The sequence below is a fragment of the Callithrix jacchus genome, chromosome 12 (assembly GCF_049354715.1).
Source record: "Callithrix jacchus isolate 240 chromosome 12, calJac240_pri, whole genome shotgun sequence".
Lineage (NCBI taxonomy): Eukaryota > Metazoa > Chordata > Mammalia > Primates > Cebidae > Callithrix > Callithrix jacchus.
In genome coordinates this window covers 91,031,379-91,053,304 of record NC_133513.1, presented here as the reverse complement: position 1 = coordinate 91,053,304, position 21,926 = coordinate 91,031,379, and the positions used below count along the sequence as shown (strand labels likewise).

The following is a 21,926-nucleotide window of genomic DNA, read 5'->3' as shown; positions in this document are numbered from 1 at the left end:
GGATTCTTAAATCTCTACCTTAATCTGTTTACGTACTATCATGACTGACAGTTATGTGTACAAATGACCTTGGAAGGAGTTGACTCTCTCTCTCCAAATACCACTGGACTAAGGTGAAAAGGGAGAATGGACACCAAAGTACCATACCTCAAAAAAACCAGTATCTGCCCTATTACCTACGCTGGCTGAGTAAAATGCCAACTTGCTCAAATAGAAGGGAAACAGAAAAAGTAGCATGAGAAAATGAACAGTAAGAAAGGAAGATTGAAACCCACTGGGTGAATACCTGTAATTGGACTGGAGAATACTCCTAGGGCATGTGTATCATCCACCCATTTAATATCAAATCCTTTCTTTCTGCAACACAAAAAAAGTTTTATTTCCTAAAATGAAATTTACTTTTATGAAACATCTCACAAATAGAATTTCATAAAGCATTTCACAAGATAGAAACACTCAATGAGTACATAGGTGGAATGGGGATAATGACACAAAAAACAGCTTGGAGGACAGAAGAAGCCATTGAATTTTAAAAGCAATAATACCATCATAAAGAACTACCCAGGAGTATTTTACGTTCTCAGCCATTTTATAGACATCAACTAATTAATCCTCACAAGTCCCTTGGGGATGTAAAGTATTTAATGCACTATTTACAAGAGATGTTCTTATGGGCAGGGAATGAGAAGAAATGGAAAGGGGAAGCAGAGGAGGGGTAGAATATAAGATGAGTAGGTAGGCAGGGAAGGTCACCTGGATTTAATCCAAATGTAAACTCTGTCCTTGAGGACACAGACAGAAAGAGAATGAGAGGATGGGGTGGGGAGAGACAGATTATACTGCAAGATGTCATTCAGTTTTTTTTTTAAAGTCAAGTAATGGGGAAAAAGGGGTAACTATAAGCAGAGAGGCTGATCTATTCTTCACTTGTTGCAGAAGGGAGGTTAAAAAAATAAGAAAAAATAGGAAAGAATTGTGTGGCAAAGTCAGAAAAATTCGGGATAAAGGAAATCATGATAAGAGAAATACCAGACCAGATTAGAAAGGATCAAAAAAATGAATATTTAAGTACTAGAAAAACACTTTTTTTATGTGTGTGTGTGAGAAGAGCTACCGAGTGAGCACGAGGAATGTCAGGATGATGACATAACAGTTATCTTTTTCAGCTAAGAGCTTAAAAATGCTCATGGACTCAAGGTTCTACCACCTTGAGACCTTGGACAAGTTTAATATCTCTTGAAGCTAGGTCGGCTTGTCTGTAGAAATGAGCAAAGTATGCTCCCCCCAGAGTTGTTGTGAAAATGAAAATGAGATCATCCATGACAAGCCAAAGAAGATGGTGTTGGGCATTTCATAGGCATCTAATAAATTAATGGTGTTAATTACTTTTATTATTAATAGCAATGTCCATCACTATTAATATTGATGAAGATGGTGATCAAAACCAGAATCAAAATTGACTCTGGAATTTGACTCACAGGCATTACTATAGGCTTTTGTACCATGACCCCTTTTTTTTTTCTTTTTCCATTTATATAAATCACAGATGGATTCTAGAGGGCCTTTTAGACTTCAAAATTTCATCATCCTTTGAAATTTTTCTCTTTGGAGAATGTTTTTGAATTTGAGAGAAAAATACTCTTACAGGTGAGATTATCAAGAAACAAAGCAAAGGGAAGTAAATAGTTTGTAAGAGTTAACTAATCTTCAGGTAATTCTAGACATCAATAAAATTATCCTTGGTTTTAAGAATCATCATTATTAATAATGACAGACTAAGGTAGTTCTCACAGGATTTGATCCCACTGACTGCTTTTAAAAAATCTATTATGAAATTTATGTTGAACAGGTTCTGATACTGGATCTTAACCTAATTCTAATAAGACTGACCTAGATATTATACATTTAAAGTTTATGGCAGGGATTAACTATCCTCTAGGATTCATTCATCCTTTCTTTTTGTCAGTTATAGAACTGATGCTCTCCCTGCTTAACTGATTAAACAATAAGTACACAGCTGCTAGTTTTGCCTGTTCTAGAACTTCGTATAAAAACAGAACACTTGTTTTTATAAATTAAGTTTTAGTTTATAGCCATGCTCATTTATGTATGGTAATGGCAGAGTTGTCTAAAATCTTTACTTATCCTTTAAGAAAAAGTTAAGGGCTATACTGTAGCCCTTAACTTTTGATAATCTAGAACTTACATAGAATATTACACATTCAAGATGAATTTTAAATTTAAATTTGTTATATGACACTATAGACCTGGCTCATTTAAAATATCAGGACTGAAACATTAAAATATAATCCTTCTTGATACTTTCTTCCAGACCCTGAAAATCTTCTTAATAACTTTCTTTCTAGATCATCTTCTCTTTATTCCTAAAGCTTATTTTTTTCATAAACTAAATATACAGAGGTATACTTCTCTTTTAACTTCTCCTATATAAGTATCAGCTACATACAAACCAAGGGTTAGTGCAAGTGTTCTCAAACCCACTTATATCAGCAGTTTGAGTTGATATTTTCACCATGGAATTAAATAAAATTAAACCAATGAAACAGGAGCATAAAAAAGAAGAGTTATTGTGTTTATAAAAACTTAGTTGAGTCCAGGTGTGGTAACTCATACTTGTAATCCCATCACTTTGGGAGGCTGAAGTGGGCTGATGGCCTAAGTGCAGGAGTTTGAGACCAACCTGGACAACATGGTGAAAACCTGTCTCTCCAAAAAAAAAAAAAATTAGCCGGGCATGGTAGCACACACCTGTGGTCCCAGCTACTTGGGAGGCTAAGCTGGGGGGACTGCCTGAGCCCAGGAGGTTGAGGCTGCAATGAACCCAAACAAAGGCAAGAAAGAAAAAGGACAAGTAAACACATAAAGATGACAGGCAATCTGACAATTCATGCAAATATATCAATAATTACGATAAATATTAATGGACTAAATGCACCATGAAGTCATCACTGATGACAGTCTTCTTAAATGCTAAAATGGGGGCTAGCAAGGTTAGCTGACATTTTTAAGGAACTTAGACCAGTAGTTTAATTAATTTCTACTGGACCTGGAAACGACAATAAACCAACCTGATGCTAAAATATGAAAAACAGGAGATACGAAAAACAAGAAATAATTTCTCAGAAAATATTTTTTCAAGACTTCATCTCACCCTCCCTAACATCCACAATGATTTGCATACTCACTGATAACTACAGAAAATCCGGAGAAGGTCTTCAGTACGAAATTCTTGGGGAAAGTCATATATTTCAATGACATGTGGGAATTCACAATCACTGAGGTCAATATCAGGAACTTCATGGTTGTAGTAATCAAATCTAGGTTCCTGGATGCTTTCTCTGCTCTTCGTATTCCCTGATAACTAGAAAGGAAGAAGCAGGTAAATGCTGGTTATATCAAACCTGGCCATTACAAAATATATTCCTGTATATAAACAATCACCTCTTTTCTCTACATGTTCCCATTCCTCAACTTTTGGCATGGTTTCTGTATTAACTCTATTCATAGATACAATAATGATCAGGTGTTTATCACCCAGTTTATACTATATATGGGGAATACCTGAAAAAGTGTTAAAATTCCAGCAGGCAGGCAATGCATGAAATTCAACTTGCATCTCTAACCAGGACATGAGAAAACACAGACTGAATACTGTGGTGAGTTATAAATGGCGCATCTTGGAAACTGACGCTCAGTTAATAGCTGAAGAGATTAATTAATGATATTTGTTTTAATTGAGCTTACTGACCAGGCTCATATCATAGTTTCTTTTCTGGAAGCCAACAAAAATGAAGACAATTAAAAAAAAAAAATCAAGAAAACTTTTTTTACTTCGCTTTTTGTTGGATGTATTAAAAGGTGAAAAGACAGCTTATAAAGGCATTTGTTAAGACAAATTAAGTGGTACAAGTAGTTACACTTAATGTCCTTAGCTTGAGACCTATCTTAAGGAATGCACACATAGCAAGCTATTGAAGGAATTAATAAAGGAGGTAATGAATTAAAAAATTCGACCATCCCATAAAAAAAGCTGAACTTCACACTGGAAGAAAAGAAAGAAAATGTGAAAGCGGAAAGTGGCAGTAAAGCCATGAGAGTCATTTTGTCATTTACCTGTTATAAAACCTAGACACTGTTGATGACCCAAGGCCACCAGATCCTTAATTTTTTTGCTCTCTCTCTGTTCATCAGAAGTCTAACCAGGTCCCTCCAAGCTTTCTCTGGTTTTAATAATGTGTCTCTTTTTCCATCAAATGAGAAAAATAAGAACTTGGAATGCCAGGAATATATCTCCCCTCCTTGGAGAAGTTGAAAAATGGATTGAAGAGTTTTATTGGGAGAAGGAGGAAGGTGACTTGGGTAATATCAGTAAAAATAATTATTTATTCCTGTGCCTCCAATTCCTTTTCTCTACTAAGCCTCAGTTTTACACTAAACAATGGGAATAATAACAGTACCTACACCTCATTGATAGGTACATGGACTAAATGAGATGATATGATAAGTGCTTAGCATACTGCCTGACACATAATTATTCAGTAAATTTAACCCATTTTAAACAAATTTTAACTGAATGCTAAATCTGTTACATGCCAAACACCTTATCAGTTCCACTCTGCTTAGGATACAGAAAGCAGAAGAGAATGTTCTTCCCACCATAACAAGAGAAAAGACCAGATGATCTATAAAATCATAACTTTTCTAGAGTTTACCAGAGAGCTGAGTAAGAAACTGGTTAAGATAACCAGGTTATATTAAAATCCATACAATGACAAGTCTCTCCCAAAGAATAACAGAATACATAAACTGTTTTGCCTTTGGCAGACTCCTGGAAGAAGTGACTGTAAGTGGGCAAGAAGATATCAGCTAAACTTTTAATAAATTCTTAAATGTCTAGAGTAGATTAGTCTTAACAGTTTGGAATAACTCAGAGGCCAGAGACAAAAGAAGTCTGCAATAACTTGCAAGTCAATCTTTATGCCAGCACCACACTGTTTTGATTACTGTAGCTTTATAGTACTCTTTGAAATTAAGAAGTTTACTATGAAACCTGAGTCTTCTAACTTAGTTCTTTTCAAAATCACTTTTGATTATTTAGGGCACCTTGCATTTCAACAGAATTTAAAAATCAGCTTGTCAATTTCTGCAAAAACTTTCTGCCAACTAGGCAGCTGGGATTGCACTGAATATGTAAATCAAATTGGGAAATATATTAACAATATTAAGTTCTCCAGCAGATGAACATGTGATGTCTGTCCATTTCTCTAAGTTCTTAATTTCTTCCAACAATGTTTTATAGTTTTCAGAGTGTAAGTTTCATACCTATTTTGTTAAATGTATTCATATATAAAATTAAACCTAACATATTAGGTTTTATTCTTTTTGAGGTTATTATAAAATTGTTTTCTTCATTTTCAGCATTGACTGTGAGTTACTTTGCAAAACCCAAACAAAACAAGGAAGTTGCATGCTTGTATGTTTATAAATTGGGGCTAAAAAATACATTGTGAAAGATACAAATTGTGAAATATCTTAGAAATATAAATCCTAAGAAATGCTATAGGCCAGGTGCAGTGGCACAGACCTGTAATCCCAGCACTTTTGGAGGCCTAGGCAGGTGGATTGCTCGAGTCTAGGAGCCTGGGCAACATGGCAAAACCCTGCCTCTACAGAAATAGAGAACATTAGCCGGGTATGGTGGCACATGCCTGTAATCCCAGCTACTTGGGTTGGCGGGGGGCGGGTGCTGAGGTGGGAGGACAGCTTGATTCTGGGAGGTCAAGGCTGCAGTGAGCCAAGATTATGCCACTACAGTCTGGCCTGGGTTACAGAGCAAGATTTTGTCTTAAAAAAAAAAAAGGCTATAAAAAGGAAGGGAAATGAGAGGATAGTCTGGCAAGAAAATTTATTTATGCTCCTTTGCTCTAACCTAGTTAGCAAAACTAAACTTGTATACTTATATCCATTTCTGAGGTAGCTGCTAAACATTTGGCTTCTGATACTGATTTATAACAGTGTTAATAATAGCAAAAAACCTAATTCTTATTCTACATTTCATGAAAAAAAATGCTACATGTTACACATTTCTGATCAGTCTTTCATATGTTATTCAAAATTCACTGTCATCAGAGATTCCTATCTTTTCCAAGAGGAGGAAGAACTTTATTTCCCCAGGTTACTGATATTGTTGGGATCAGCTTACATTTCCCTGGTAGCACATTTTTTTGTGTGAAGGTAGGAGACCATACTGTTAATGGAACTTTCTCTCCTCAGAATCTCAGCAAAATATGCAAGAGAACCTGACAGAAAGAAGGAGAGGATATGTGGTATAAACGGAAGGAAGTGACAAAGAGTACAAGATGGTATACAGACAGAAGTGAGGCAGAGAAAGACTATGAAGAGGGCTGGGGAGGTAGAACCACTGACACAGAGGGATTACACATGGCAGTATGGAAAGCTTTAAGAAAAAGCTCTATCATCTGATCCAGATTATGAAGATACTTTTGCAGTAGACCTGGACTGTCCAATATAGTAGCTGCTTGTCACATGCAACTATATAATACATGAAATGTGGCTAGTTCAAATTGAGATACACTGTAAGTATAAAATATCCCTTAGATTTCAAGATTTAATATTAAAAAAATCTCAATAATTTTTCATATTGATATGTTGAAATAATATTTTGAACATATTAGGTTAAAAATATATTATTAATTTTATCTTTTTACTTTTCTAATATGGCTAATAGAAAATTTAAAATTATACATGTGATTCACATTTGTGACTTGCATTATATTTCTATTGTAGACAAAAGAAACATTTACCTTAGGAATCACGTGTATGTGGGCAATCCCTCCTATAAAGTCATTGTGAAACCTTCATAGTGTAGGACTTACAAATATTTTTTATTAGGGGTAAGAAATGTCTGACAGCAAAAATAGAGGGTAGAGGTTTAGAATTGCACTCATTCTGAGCTATTTATCACAGACTAAGGAAAAGTTTACAAATGATTCAGAGAAAACAACTTTGAGTTATGAATCACAAGTATTTTTAGGATTTTAAATAGTGGTCTGTGTTGCTATTTATAAAGCATACATGATATGAAAGTATTTCTTCATATGCACAACTAGCTTCCACAAAACCATTCAACTAAATTAACTTCCCAAAATAGAGGGTTTGAAGACACTTAGGGCTGCTAGTCTTGAAAACAAGTCTATAAACTATTACCCAACTTGTAACGATATTATTGTCCTGATGCCTATTTCCAAAGAGATAAAAGGATAAGGGAGAGAACACAAGATCAACAAGGCATGTATCATTCAGTCTTATTTTTTGTTGTTTTTCTGTTTAATACTTAGTTCTTCAATATAGAAAAGGAAAAAGAAGAAGTTCTGAAGTCACATGACATTTATTCCCTATAGACAAAAAATAAAAATACAGTATATTATGCCCTCCTTGGCTGCTGCTGCTGGCACCCATACACACAAGTGGAACTTCAAAGCAGACTCGCCCACCTGTCATTCGTGCACACCTTCTGGGGGCCTACGGATGAGCCTACACAGCTTTCTGCTGCTACGACAATCAGTAGTGCCCAAGCATGCTGTTTGAGGGCTAGGGATTAGCCTGCCCCACTTGCCACAGGCTGCATACAAGTGCACCATCAGGGAGCCTGGAGACTGACCCGCCCCAGCCCACCCACCTGCATATACATTCTGCATACTGCTTGGGAGACAGATGGATAGCCCACTGCTGCTCCTATCATCACCAACAGATATTGCCCAGGAGCCCAAGGACCCATCTGCTTACCCAGCATGCTGTTGCCACTGCTGGTACCCAAGTAAACTACCTGGAGGCCTAAGAATCAACCTGTCCAGACTCAACTACGTTTGGTGCACAGAACACTGACTGGAGCCTGCTGTTGTCCAAGGACTGGTCTCTACCTGGTGCCCTCATCCCCAGCAAAACTCTACTACAGCCTTCACTAACCACCACAGCCTAAGCCACTGGGAAACTCTCAGACACAAATGACTGATTACAGCCCAAGAAATCATACAGAAACTATGCTACTGTACCCATCCAGAATCACAACCAAAGCACCTGACCCAAAAGAACAGATATATCTACAGGAAAAAGTATTTCCCCTATGAAAGACAATCCATAAAATTTGAGGAAGTGACTATTATAGTAGATGCACAGATATCAATGAAAGAACACAAGAGACATAAAAAAGCAAGGAAACATAACATCCTCCAAAAGAACACAATAATTCTCCACCAACATTCCAATAAAAAGAAATCTATGAAATCAAAGAAGGTAAGTGAGGTACAATAAAACATAGATAAATAATACAAGGAAATTAGACAAACAATTCATGACCTCAATGAGAAATCCAACAAAGAGTTAGAGATCATGAAGAAGAACCAAATCAATCCTGGAACTGAAGAATTCAATGAATGAAACCAACAATGCAATTGAGGGCAACAGTAGACTAGATCAAGCAGAAGAAAGAATTTTGAACTTAAAGATAGAACTTCTGAAATAACCTAATCAGAAAATAAATAAATAGAACAAAGAGAGCGTATGTGAAATAAGGGACATCAGAAAGTGACAAATATTTAAATTTGGGGAGTTCCAGAGAAGAGATGGCTAAAGGCACAAAAAAACCTATTTAATGAAATAACAGCTGAAAATGTCCCAAGTCTTGCAAGAGATACAGACATTCAAATATAGAAAGCTCAAAGATTCCCAAACAGATTCAGCTTAAAAATGTCTTATCCAAGGCACACTAGTCAAATTGTCAAAAGTCAAAGACTAAGAATTCTTAAAAACAGCAAGCGCAAACCTTCAAGTTATATAGAAGGGAATTCTCATCAGATGGAAACAACAATAAAGCTGTTCCAGACAAGCAAAAAACAGGAAATTCATTACTTTGAGACTGGACCTACCAGAAATGCTTAAGGAAATCTTACACCTGGAGGTGAAAGGATGCTAGCTACCATCAAAACACACGGAAGTATAAAGTTCACTGGCAGAACAGACACAAATTAAGAGAAAGGAGTCAAATGTTACCACCACAGAAAACCATCAAACCGCAAAGATAAATAAGATAGAAAGAAAGAAACAAAAGATATACAAAACAACCAGAGAACAATAACCATTCTTAACAACCATAACAATAATAATCATCCTTTCCTATCAATAATAACCATGAATGTAAACGGGTTAAATTCTCCACTTAAAAGTTATAATTTGTCTGAAGAGATTAATAAACATGACCCAACTATACATTGTCTATAAGAAACACTTCACCTGTAAAGGCACATATTGCCTAGAAGTAAAAGGATGGAAAAAGACATTCCACACAAGTAGAAACCAAAAGCAAAGCAGGATTAAATATATGAGATAAAATAGACTTTAAATAAAAAACTTTTAAGAGGCCTGGGCATGGTGGCTCACACCTGTAATCCCAACACTTTGGGAGACTGAGGCAGGCAGATCACTTGAGGTCAGAAGTTCGAGACCACCCTGGCCAACATGGTGAAAACCCATCTCTACTAAAAATACAAAAATTAGCTGGGAGTAATGGTGTGCACCTGTAATCCCAGTTACTCAGGAGGGTGAGGCAGGAGAATCACCTGAACCCAGAAGGCGGAGAAGGTGGGGTGGAGGGTATAGTGAGCTGAGACCATGCCACTGCACTCCAGCCTAGGAGACAGAGCCAGACTGTGTCCACAAAAATTTTAAAAAATTTAAAAAAATAAAAGAAAGAAACAAAGAAAGTCATTACAAAATGCTAAAGAGATCAACTCGGCAAGATGATATAACATTGTAAATATATATATGGACCCAACAAGAGAGCACCAGATATATAAAGCAAATACTATTAGATCTAAAGGGAGACATAGATTCCAATACAATAATAGTTGGGGACTTCAACATCCCACTCTCAGCACTCGTCAGATCATCTAGACAGAAAATCAACAAAAGAACATTGGAGTTACACTGCACTGTAAACCAAATAGATCTAACAGACATTACTAGAATACTTTATCTAGCAACTGTAGAATACATTCTCCTCAGCACAACCTAAGGAAGCACCTCAAAGGATTAGAAAAGCAAGAACCAAACCCCAAATTAGTAAAAAGAAAAATATAATAAAGATAACACTGGAACTAAATTGGAGACAAAGAAAATACAAAGAATCAATGAAAACAAAAAGTTTTTTTAAATATAAAAAACAAAATCAATAAACCAGCTAGACTAACAATGGTCAAATCATAGAATTTTCGTACGCTGAATCATCTTTGCAATCCTAAAATAAACCCATTTGATCATTTTTTTTTTTTTTTTGAGACGGAGTTTCGCTCTTGTTACCTAGGTTGGAGTGCAATGGCGCAATCTCGGCTCACTGCAACCTCCGCCCCCTGGGTTCAGGCAATTCTCCTGCCTCAGCCTCCTGAGTGGCTGGGATTACAGGCATGCGCCACCGTGCCCAGCTAATTTTTTGTAATTTTTAGTAGAGACGGGGTTTCACCATGTTGACCAGGATGGTCTCGATCTGTTGACCTCGTGATCCACCCGCCTCGGCCTCCCAAAGTGCTGGGATTACAGGCTTGAGCCACCGCGCCCGGCCTGATCATTTTTTTTAATGTTGAATTTAGTTTGCTAGTATTTTGTTGAAGATTTTTGCAAAAATGTGATACATTTATCAACAGAATGAAGGTCAAAACTCATAAAAACATATCAATAGATACAGAAAAAGCACTTGATAAAGTTCAATATCTCTTCATGATAAAAACTCTCAACAAATTAGAAACAGAAGAAACATACCTCAACATAATAAAAGCTATATATGACAAACTCACAGCTAACATTATGCTGAACGGGTAAAAACTTTCCACTTTTCCTCTAAGAAAAGGAACAAAACAACAATGTCCACTCTCACCACTCCTATTCAATGTAGTACTTGAAGTCCTGGACAGACCAACAGGTTAAGAGAAATAAAGGGCTGCTAAACTGGAAAAGAGAAAGTCAAACTGCATCTTTTTGAAGATGAAATGATCTTATATATAGAAAAACCTAATGACTCCACCAAAAATCTCTCAGAAGTGATAAATTCAATAAATTACCAGATACAAAGTCAACCAATAAAACTCAGTATTTCTGTATACCAATAGCACACTCACTGAAAAAAAAAGAAATATCAAGAAAGCAATCTCATTTATAACAACTACAAAAAGTGAAATAAAATACCTAGGAGTAAATCTGACCAAGGAATCGAAAGCTCTCTACAAGGAAAACTATAAAACACTGATGAAAGAAAACTGGAGAGAATGCAAACAAATGTGAAGACATTGCGTGCATAGGAATTAGAATAATATTGTCAAAATGACTACACTGCCTAAAGCAATCTAAAGATTCAATGCAATCCCTATCAAAATACCAATGACAATTCTTCATAGAAATAGAAAAAACAATACTAAAATTTGAATGGAGGTTGGGCACGGTGGCTCACATCTGTAACCCCGGCACTTTGGGAGGTTAAGGCAGGTGGATTACGAGGTCAAGAGATGGAAACCATCCTGGCCAACATGGTGAAAAACCATCTCTACTAAAAAATACAAAAATTAGCTGGGCATGGTGGCACACATCTGTAGTCCCAGCTACTAGGGAGGCTGAAGCAAGAGAATTACTTGAACCCAGGAGATGGAGGTTGCAGTAAGCCAAGATCGTGCCACTGCACTCCAACCTGGTGACAGAGCAAGACTCTGTCTCCAAAAAAAAAGAATGGAACCACAAAAGACAAAGAATAGTGAAAGCAATACTGAGCAAAAAGAATAAACCTGAAGGTATCACACTACCTCATTTCAAAAAGTACTGTAAAGCTGTAGTAAACAAAACAGCCTGGTATTGGTGTAAAAATAGACATAAAGACCAATAGAACAGAACGAAGAATGCTATTCTGTTCATGCATTTACAGCCAACTGATTTTCGACAAAGGCACCAAGAACATTGAGGAAAGAATGCCCTCTTCAATGGTGCTGGAAAAACTGGATGTCTATATGCAGAAGAATGAAGCTAGATTCCTATCTCTTACCATATATGAAAATCAACTCAAAATGAAGTAATGACTTAAACAGAAGACCTGAAACTATAAAACTGTTATGACAGCCCATAGCAAACTAATACCTTGTTTCAGTAAATAAGGCTGGAAAGGAAAGATGGAGTTTCAATTTCCTTACCAACATTTCGATTTTAAATTCAACTATAACTGACACGTCGTATTTATTCCTACACTCCCCCACTGAACACATCTTACACAAACTAGGCAGTCAATATATATTTATAGAATGAATAAAACACACAGGCTTCAAGTTAATTATTTTGCCCAAATGCATGCTTAACAAGACTGATTCTAGGCTGGGTGTGGTGGCTCATACCTCATGCCTCCAAACACTTTGGAAGGCTGAAGCGAGACGATCACTTGAGGCCAAAAGATCAAGACCAGCCTAGGCAACATAGTAAGAGCCCTCCTCTATAAAAAATAATTTTAAAAAACTTAGCCAGGCATGGTGGCATACACCTGTGGCCCCAGCTACTCGGGAGGCTGAAGCAAGAGAATTGTTTGAACCCAGGAGTTTGACGCTACAGTGAGCTAAGATCATGCCACTGCACTCTAGCCTGAGCAACAAAGTGAGACTCTGTCTCAAATCCCACCACCTAAAAAACAGACAAACAAAAAAACCCAAGACTTATTTGATTCATACAACAACAAATATATGTATGTTGAGATAAGGTCTCATTCTGTTGCCCAGGCTGAAGTGCAGTAGCGTGACTTGGCTCACTGCAGTGTCTGCCTTCTGGGCTCAAGCAATCCTCCCACCTCACCCTCCCCAGTAGCTGTGACCACAGGCACATGCCACTATGCCTGGCTAAGTTTTGTATTTTTTGTAGAGATGAGGTTTCACCATGTTGCCTAGGCTGGTCTTGAACTCCTGTACTCAAGCGATCCACCTGCCTCTGCCTCACAAAGTGCTGGGATTACAGGTGTAAGCCACCATGCTCAGGTAACAACATATATTTTTCAAATGATTCTGAATGACACTCTAAAATGTGAGGGAAAAAAAATTGATACATTTTTCTTTCCTTTTACCAATAAACTTTAAATTGCCCTGGTTAATAACTCATGAAGAAAATTCAGAATAAATTATAAAAAGAAAACAAAATTTCAAAATAAATCATCTAAACTTCTGATAGTGACAAACTCAGGACCTGATTCTGGAAGGATTCTATATTTTTCACAAGCTGTTCTCACAACCTGGAATGCTTTTTGTGCTCATGAACCTTCCTCTCCCAAGATCCAGCTTCAATCTTTAATTCCTCTTGATGCTTCTTTCCCTGTTTACTCCAGTTTGGTGATCTTTCCTTTCCTATACCACTATCTGATAACATTTAGCAGCTGGATATATATCACATTTCATCAATCTAAGATATATCCTTTTTTTCACATTTTAACATCACTGACATCAGGACACATCAGAGTTATGCATATTGTTATTGCTTCCTGCACATGTGTGTCAGAAACACCAGCACTAAAACTGGCAGAAAGGATGGTCAGTAATGTGGAAGAAAATTCCAGATATCAGAGTAGCACTAAGCGCAAAGGTGTCTAGAGAATCCAGCAACAAGGATTTTTGGTTCTTTTATGTATTCTTTTAAGAAATGCTGCATCAAACTGACACAAGAACAGAAAATGAAACACTGCATATTCTCACTCATAGGCGGGTGATGAAAAATGAGAACACATGGACACAGAGAGGGGAGTACTAAACACTGGGGTCTATAGGGGGGAAAAGGGGAGGGCCAGTGGGAGGGGGAGGTGGGGAGGGATTGCCTGGGGAGAAATGCCAAATGTGGGTGAAGGGGAGAAAGCAAACAAAACACACTGCCATGTGTGTACCTATGCAACTGTATTGCATGCTCTGCACATGTACCCCAAAACCTAAAATGCAATTAAAAAAAAAAAAAAAGAAATGCTGCATCATCAAAGTTCTTAATGGCAAAGTAGATGACACTGAATACGAAAGCATCAATATCAGTGGCTGAATCAAGAAATTATTAGAGTTGGATTGTGAATATGAAATATTAGGAAAATCTTAACCAATTTATTTTACATTTTTTATGTATGAAGTCGAAATATGATAAAAATTTATTTCTAATTAAGAGTTGTTTCAATATGTATAAAATTAAAATTCTAAGGGAAAAACACTGTGTCAATGTTTTTTCTAATCTTAGTAATACATAAAATAATGATATATTTCACAATCAAAGGGATTTTCAATTCACTGAAATATTCTTTTTTTTTTTTAGTCATTCCTGAGAATAAGTAAGGCTCATTAGTTCCACAAGACTGTAAACTGTTTAAATATTGTTATCCTTCTCTTTTACCCCCAACATCACCAAGATCAGTCCTGAGCACAGAATATTGTTCAATATCTGTTGACTGGCTGAGACCTGTCAGGTAAAGACAAAGGCTCAATGTCATGGAAAGAACACAAGACTAGAAACCAGGAGGCAGAGATGCTAATGCCAACTCTGGCACTAACTTACTTTAGCTACAACCCTTCTGGGCCTTAGTTACCTTATCTATAAAGCAAGAAGGGGCCAGACTAGATTATAGACTAGACTAGACTACAGCTCGACTAGACTGCTGAATCAATGTTTAAGGAGTTGACAGTCTTGTGAAACTAATGAGACTTACTTTCAGAAATGATTTTAAATGCTAACATTCCACTTTTTAAAAATGACTTGTGCAGTTCTATCTCTAGGACAGGATAAAGCTCTAGTTCTGAGTCCCTACATGTCAAGGACTATAATATAAATTCTGGCACAACTCGGAAGACAGGAATAAGAACATTTTTGTGGGTATTTTTAATTAAACACAATTAAACATAATAAATCACTTTACAGTTATGGGTATAAAAAATTTAAATGAGAGGCACTGGGGGTTACCGGGACAAGGACAACAAGATTTGAGCACAAGTTGGTGGTGTAAAATTACTATAGTTGCTTCAAAAATCTATTTACATAGAATTAACCCATATAGTCAATTCTCAATTATGTAGGTGAGGTTATTCAAGCCCTTTATTACTGTTTTTCTCTTTCACTTAACTGCTTGTTAACTCATTTTCTATTGAAGAAAATCAATTTAAGATTTTATGATTTACTATAAACCCTGATAAATTAAAAAATGCCCCAACCATACTCCACATGCCATATCTCATGGAGTTCACTGAAAAAAGCACTGTGAAGGACACAGCAAGGTATACTAGGAATCTCTAAATCTTCAGACAAGAATCCTTAAATAAAAGCTTCCTTGTACTGACAATACAGGCCCAGAACTGTTCACCTTTCTTTAGTTTTGAAAGGGGATCAGAAATTAAAATGCTACTGGCTTGTATGCTGATTCTGAAGAAAAAATGTTATGTAACAAATATAACATAGCTCAGAAGGGAGATTTTTTATTTTAGGAGTCACCTGGTTACAAAAACAAAACAACCTATGAGCAATGGAATCTACTTAATTTTCTCTTTTACTGTTTGGACCAGAGAGCTAGTCATCATTCACTAATGGACTGAACAATAAAAACAGAGTACATAATTCACTCAGATTCTTCACTGGATGTCCCAACTGACTGCATTAGAACATACAGCATCTGGAAAGTGAGTCTATAAATCCCCACTTAGGCAGTCAATAACATGTCAATTCAGACATTTTTATAAAAATATGAATTATAAATCTGTTAAAATGAGCTAGAACTAATAAAAGATACTGTGGAAAAAAATTAAAACTAGACAGGTAAGGGGGTACATACGGATTCCATACTCTGTTCAATTTTTTTAAATAAATCTAAAACTATTCAAAAATAAAGTCTATACATTTTTAAAAAACAGAATGGAAAACAGAATTTAGGAACGCAGAACAATATAGTAAAAGTGGGAACTATAATCTCTTGTTTAACTCTATTTGCCCACATGAAACTGCATCAACCAGTCTAGCATGGGGGGATCTAATCCCCTTTTGTTCTTTTTTCCCCATCCTACCTGCAGTTATTGTTTACATTACCTGTATCACTTATGAGGTAATGGAATACAGTTTTAAAACATCTGTTATAAGGTTGTTTTATACTAATTACCCTGCAGATTGCTGTGTGACTAGTCACGTAGTTACGTACTCTCTCCAAATAAAACACAAACAACTTCAGAGCAAAGGAAGGCATGTAGCACAGTGCCTTTAACACAGCAGTGATAACAACATATATCTAGGTATTTGGGGTTTACAGTTTATCAAACTCTATGTGTTCAATATTTGCTAGCTAACTGAAAGGTGATGGGCTACCAACTATTTATGAGGCCTCTAGGGGTTGGGATATGAAGGGCTTTCCTCTCTTTGTATGTCATATAATTTCCTATTAGTGACTGTATTATAAATTTTTTCTTTCAATTTTGGGTTTTCCACTTAACATGGACAGCAATTTTACAAAAGACTATAGGGAGACAGAGTATAAAAATATAAGTTAGCACACACAGAGAAGGAAACTGAGTGGGAAAAGATGGTGTTCCTATTACTCTTCTCTTCCCATTATGGTCTACATAGTATTCTAGAATATGGTTGTATAATATTAGCGGTCTTTTGTAACCAAAGAAAGGACTCAAATTATTAAAAGATAGGAAATTCCTAAATATTTGCCCCTATCTAAAAATTCAAATCAGGGCCAGAAATGACAATGAAGGTGACACATGCTGGTATCTATCAACATGAGTGTTATATTGCTGGCATCCCACTAATCCTCCTACCAACAGATTTGCTGATCAGTACAGATGGCAGTAGTGGCTATGAAAGTTTTTTCTAGTGAACAATAACTCTTGTGTTCTTCTACCAAGAATTCAGAGGACTAAAAAAAGTCATGCCCACATCGTCTCCTTTATCAATTACCAACTTAAGTTTCTGGGCATTCCATACCGTGGCATTAGGACACTAAGTGTGGTTTTCTGAGACTCATCAAGAGATGCAGTTCTGGGAGCTCAATGAAGACCTACTTATACTCTAACCCCCTGAGGCAGTTTCGGAGGTTCAAATGTCACAGGAAATTGCTTCACAAGCCAATGGCTGTCACACCTTGCTCTATGGCATACCTGACTATTAGAAGTATTAGACATACCACCATATGTCTAGCCATTATCGATCAAGAAACAGGCCAGCTGGGAAAATAGCCAAAAACCTTCGCTTGGAAAGTTTTCAAAGTAGGCAGGTGGTTTAGCACTTTAATAAAGTATGTTTGGAGCAATACAAACAATACACCAAAAGTCATCAAAGGGCTATGAATGTTACTGGATTTGTGACATCTTTTAATAACATCATTATTACATTTTCTAAAACCCAAAGCAGAAGCGCCCATAGTTTTGGAGTTGGATCTGCTTCTTGCATTCTCAATCCATTTCCCTCCTTCCTGCTCTCATATATGCTCATTCCTCAAAACAGACCCTAGTTTCTTCCAAGTACCAAGTTCCTCCAAAGATAATCCAAATGTAATTTTGGATAATCCAGGGACTGTCTATCTTCAGCTTAAAATACTATATTCTCTGTTTTCCTCTCAATCCCAGCTTTAGGTCATCCCAACGTCCTCTTTAACTATGTTACCACGCTCCTCAACATACTGAGTTGTTGCCTAAATTCTTTTACACCTACTCTAAACACTGGAAAGACCTGAAAAACTGAGTTGTACACTGGAACTCCCCCTCTTCCAATACACAAGTCATATCCACAAGCCACCTCACCAAATCCAAGTTCAAGCCCCTGATGTTTGAAAGCCCCTGGAGCCACCCTACAAACACAGAGCTCCCAACTCTGCCCTATCAACTCCATCCACTGTATAAATATTGACTGGAGTACTACGCCATGTGTAAAAGGCCACGAGAGCCATGCTCTTCCCTCGGAGGAAGCTGCTCATCTCTCCTACATGTTCATATGCTTTCTGTTCCTCATGTAGTCCTTTCACCAACTCATGTGAACACTGTTTCTTTTCTCAGTCTAAAGCCTTCTCTCAATGCTTTAATTCTTAATAACATCTCTATATTCACCTAACTCCCCACCTCATTATCATTTCTTAACCTGACTTGGATCTCAAACATCCACTGAACAGTATTTTTCTAATTATGGGCTGATAGTCGCTGACAGTGGTCTGTAGTTCCCCACTCACATTCTGATATAGATTTAAGTGTATTACCTTTAAGCAGTGATTCTCATGCTTTCTATGCATCAGAATCACCTGACAAAGTTGTAAATAGTTTGCTGGGCTAAAGAATTTGCATTTCTAAAAAGTTCCCAGGTGATACTCATGCTGCTGGTCTAGGGACCATACTTTGGAAATCACTGCCTTTGAGAGTCTGATGAAAGGTATGAAAAAATGCACATATATACATAACTTTGCATGTGATGTCAAGGGCTCATGATGGATGCTCAGTCAAAGATATTCTCTGCTCTATATTCTGTTCTAAGAAACGTTTAAGATATAGTGTTTCCTGACCTGACAGTAGGATGTGCTCGTTCGTGGTACAGGGAAATTCGGTCTGCGCAAATACTTCCCAAGAATGAGGTGGGATTGCCTGGTGTATTGGAAAGTCAGTTCTGTCCAATAGACTGCCCTTTCCAGTCTCATGTGGCTCTTTCACAGGCATGGGATAATTTTTCTATACTTCTAGCTTAATTCTCAGAAACAAAAGATTCATCACTTAATATTCAAAAGGATCTTTGGAATGCCTCAAAAGAAACCCTTTAGGTGAGGAAACGGTCTTGTAAAAAGAACATGAACATTGGCTTAAGACAGAACTAGACTGAAATCTTGCCTTTCCTAAAGGTGTGACCACTAAGCTTCAACTTCTTCATTTATAAAACTGGTGCTCTTCTAGGAAAACAATTTTGTTCCCTTCCAGGCAAAGTTCAAGTGAACCCACTATAGGGAGTGAAAGAGGGAATGGTTCTACTACTTAAAACCAATGATTCTTATTTATGGTAAGGAATTTAAATGTTGGATACAGAGTAAACAAGAAGATTGAACTGAGTATTTCTAATATGCCTCAAATCTAACATTTATTTATGAATTCTAACCGGCCAGCATACCATTCACTTATATTTTCTATTTATGCTAAATAGTAATTTATTCTTCAATTTAACCCAGTATAGACGCCTTAAAAAACAATGATACTTTCTTGTATTTTACCCTTCCTTTCTCTACTTCCCTTTCCTCTATAATGTCTAACATTACAACATCCACTAGAAAATGAAATATAAATAACAATCGTAATAAATTATTCTCCTTCCCTTAAACAGGCCCATGTAAAAGATACCTTGTCAACACAGAAAAAACTTTTTGAAGAAGTTTTCCTTTGTATTTCCTCAATCGATAGCCAAAATTCATTAAATTCATCTTTATTCAATAAGATCTCTCAGGACTTGGCTATTATAGATATAGCTCAATTGTGTATGTTTTATTTTTTAAAGATCTCATATATTCTTTTCTCAATCTACAAGCCTATTAGTTTATTGCAGGATACTCTTTAGTATCAGTGAATGTGCATCAATGTCTATCAAAATTACCACTGATCTTTAAATTGTCTAAGCATCAAGCAATTTCAATTAAACGTACCTCTTGTAGAAGACGTGGATCCAGGCAGTCACCATCATCATTAAACATAGACTCCCAGCTCTCCTCAGTGGCAGTACTTCCCTCTGTGTGAGAAGTTTCCGTTGCTTTTGGTTCGATGGATGTTTCCATAGATAATGATTCCCTATTAGGAGGAGACATTCCAAATTCTATATCCTCTGAGTCATCTTGCTCTTTTGTTTTGAACTCTTCAGCACTTCTTACTTCATGCAATGCTTCTGTTGTATCACCAGTACTACCCAGATCACTGCCCATGGCACTGTCGGAAAGTACTTTTGTCCCATTTAACATAGTGAGTTCAGAGTCCAAAAAAGTCTTACAATTACTACCAGCAATCTTTTTTATAGGTAAGGAGGAATCACAATCTGACAAGCTCTCTATCAACTTTCCTGGTGACTCTGTAAAACGCGATGAAATACTCTCAGCATAAATATCTGAGCAAGCAGTCAGGTTGCTGAAATTTTCAGTATCATTCCCACTTCTAGCTACAGGAAGAGGGGTTGCATCTGCACTCATTCCTATAAACTTTGAGAAATTATGTTTATTATTAGAGGTCTCATCAGCTATTCTAACTGCAACTACATAAGGGATGTCAACAGTTACACGATCACTACAGGACATACCTCTAGTGTCCATCATACATGCTTTATTGGTAATGTCAGCTATATTCTTAAATCCATTGTCTCTAGGTGTTTCATGAGCAAGGACAACTGTGTCAGGAGGTTTGTGCTTCACATGTAACTCATCAGCAGTGCTGTCATTCTTCTCACATTCTCTAATCATTACTGGACTAACAGTGTCATTTGTGCTCTCTAATTTGCTGACTGTAATCATTTTATGAGAGATGTGACCCATAGTTTCAGAAATGGAATCTGTATCTTTCTGATCTAAGATGAAACCTGTACTACTGGCTATACCACCTACATTCTCAGATTCAAAATCTATGCAAGTTTGATCAAAGACACCATCTGGACTTCCAGGAACAGAAGTAGTGGTGATGCCTCCACTGTTGGGCTTCAATATTCCATCTGATGTTTGCATGCCTTGTTGTACAATTCCAGAATCAGCGCTTAGTTTAGTTGGTGCAATCATATTCTCAGGTTTCATTACAGAACTAAAAACTCTAGGAAACTCAGACAGTATCTCCAACACCTTGGCATCGGTTTCAATTCTGCTTTCCAAATCTTTGTCTTCAAATGTTTCCCCATCAGGTTCATGCCTAACAAAGTCACAGAATTCTACATTTCGGAATGGTTTGCTTGGAAACTGAGCCTCACTGATTTCTGAACAGGCCCGTGATGGAAGTATACTCCCATGCCCTGTCACATCTGTAGTTTCAACTTCCAAACACTCCCCCTTCTTTGGTTTAAAATGTCTCTGTAAAGATGTATTAGGTATAACCCCAGCATGTGGGGCTCCCTGCTGATGTCCTTGGGATAATGCTTCTTTGGATTCAGTGGTTCCTCTCTTAGAACAAATGCTATTTGTTTTTTGAAGGCATGTATCCTTTCTTAATTTTGCTGAAGATTTCTTTCCTTCTCTACAGTTATGATCCTTTCTGTCAGGACTGATACTTAGTCTTGGAGCCTCTGGTTTGTCTCTAAAGACTTCTTTTCGAGAGAGAGAACTTTCTTTTTGCTTTTCTTTCACCACAGAGTTAGGTGAACCACAGCTTTCTTCTTCATCAGCTGTCTTAAGGAGTACTGCACCCCTTCGAGCTTTTGGTACATAAAGTGCCATGTCAGGCCTTCTGGCTCGAACTCTGCATCTCTCTGCTTCTTGCTGCATGGCACCACCACAATCTGCAAGAGAAGAAAGATTTAATTATCAGACACTAATTACAATGTATCGAGCCTTAAGATTTCCTTTTTTGTTTTTGAGACAGAGTCTCACTCTGTCACCCACGCTGGAGTGCTGTGGCACCATCTCAGCTCACTATAACCTCTGCCCTCCAAGGCTCAAGCGATCCTTCCACCTTTGCCTCCTGAGTGGCTGGGACCACAGACACATGCCATCATGCCTGGCTCTGTTTTTTTGTTTTGAGTTTTTTTGTATTTCTGGTAGAGACAGAGTTTCACCCTGTTGCCTAGGCTGGTTTCAAGCCCAGACTGAGCTGAAGGCAATCTACCCTTCTCAGCCTCCCAAAGTGCTGGGATTACAGGCATGAGCCACTGTGCCCAGT

The 21,926-nt window shown here is 37.1% G+C and overlaps 1 protein-coding gene across 45 annotated transcripts in view; it reads right to left on the bottom strand.

The window, feature by feature from the left end:
* Positions 1-21,926, bottom strand: part of R3HCC1L (R3H domain and coiled-coil containing 1 like) — a 100,089-nt gene that overhangs the window by 10,065 nt on the left and 68,098 nt on the right. For all 45 annotated transcript variants that reach the window (XM_078344040.1, XM_078344028.1, XM_078344043.1 and 42 more), the window contains 3 exons: positions 19,727-21,546; positions 3,207-3,382; positions 287-357 (listed from right to left, as the gene is read on the bottom strand). In XM_078344040.1, the coding sequence (XP_078200166.1) occupies positions 287-357; positions 3,207-3,382; positions 19,727-21,546 (2,067 nt within the window). The remainder of the gene's footprint in view (positions 1-286; positions 358-3,206; positions 3,383-19,726; positions 21,547-21,926) is intronic.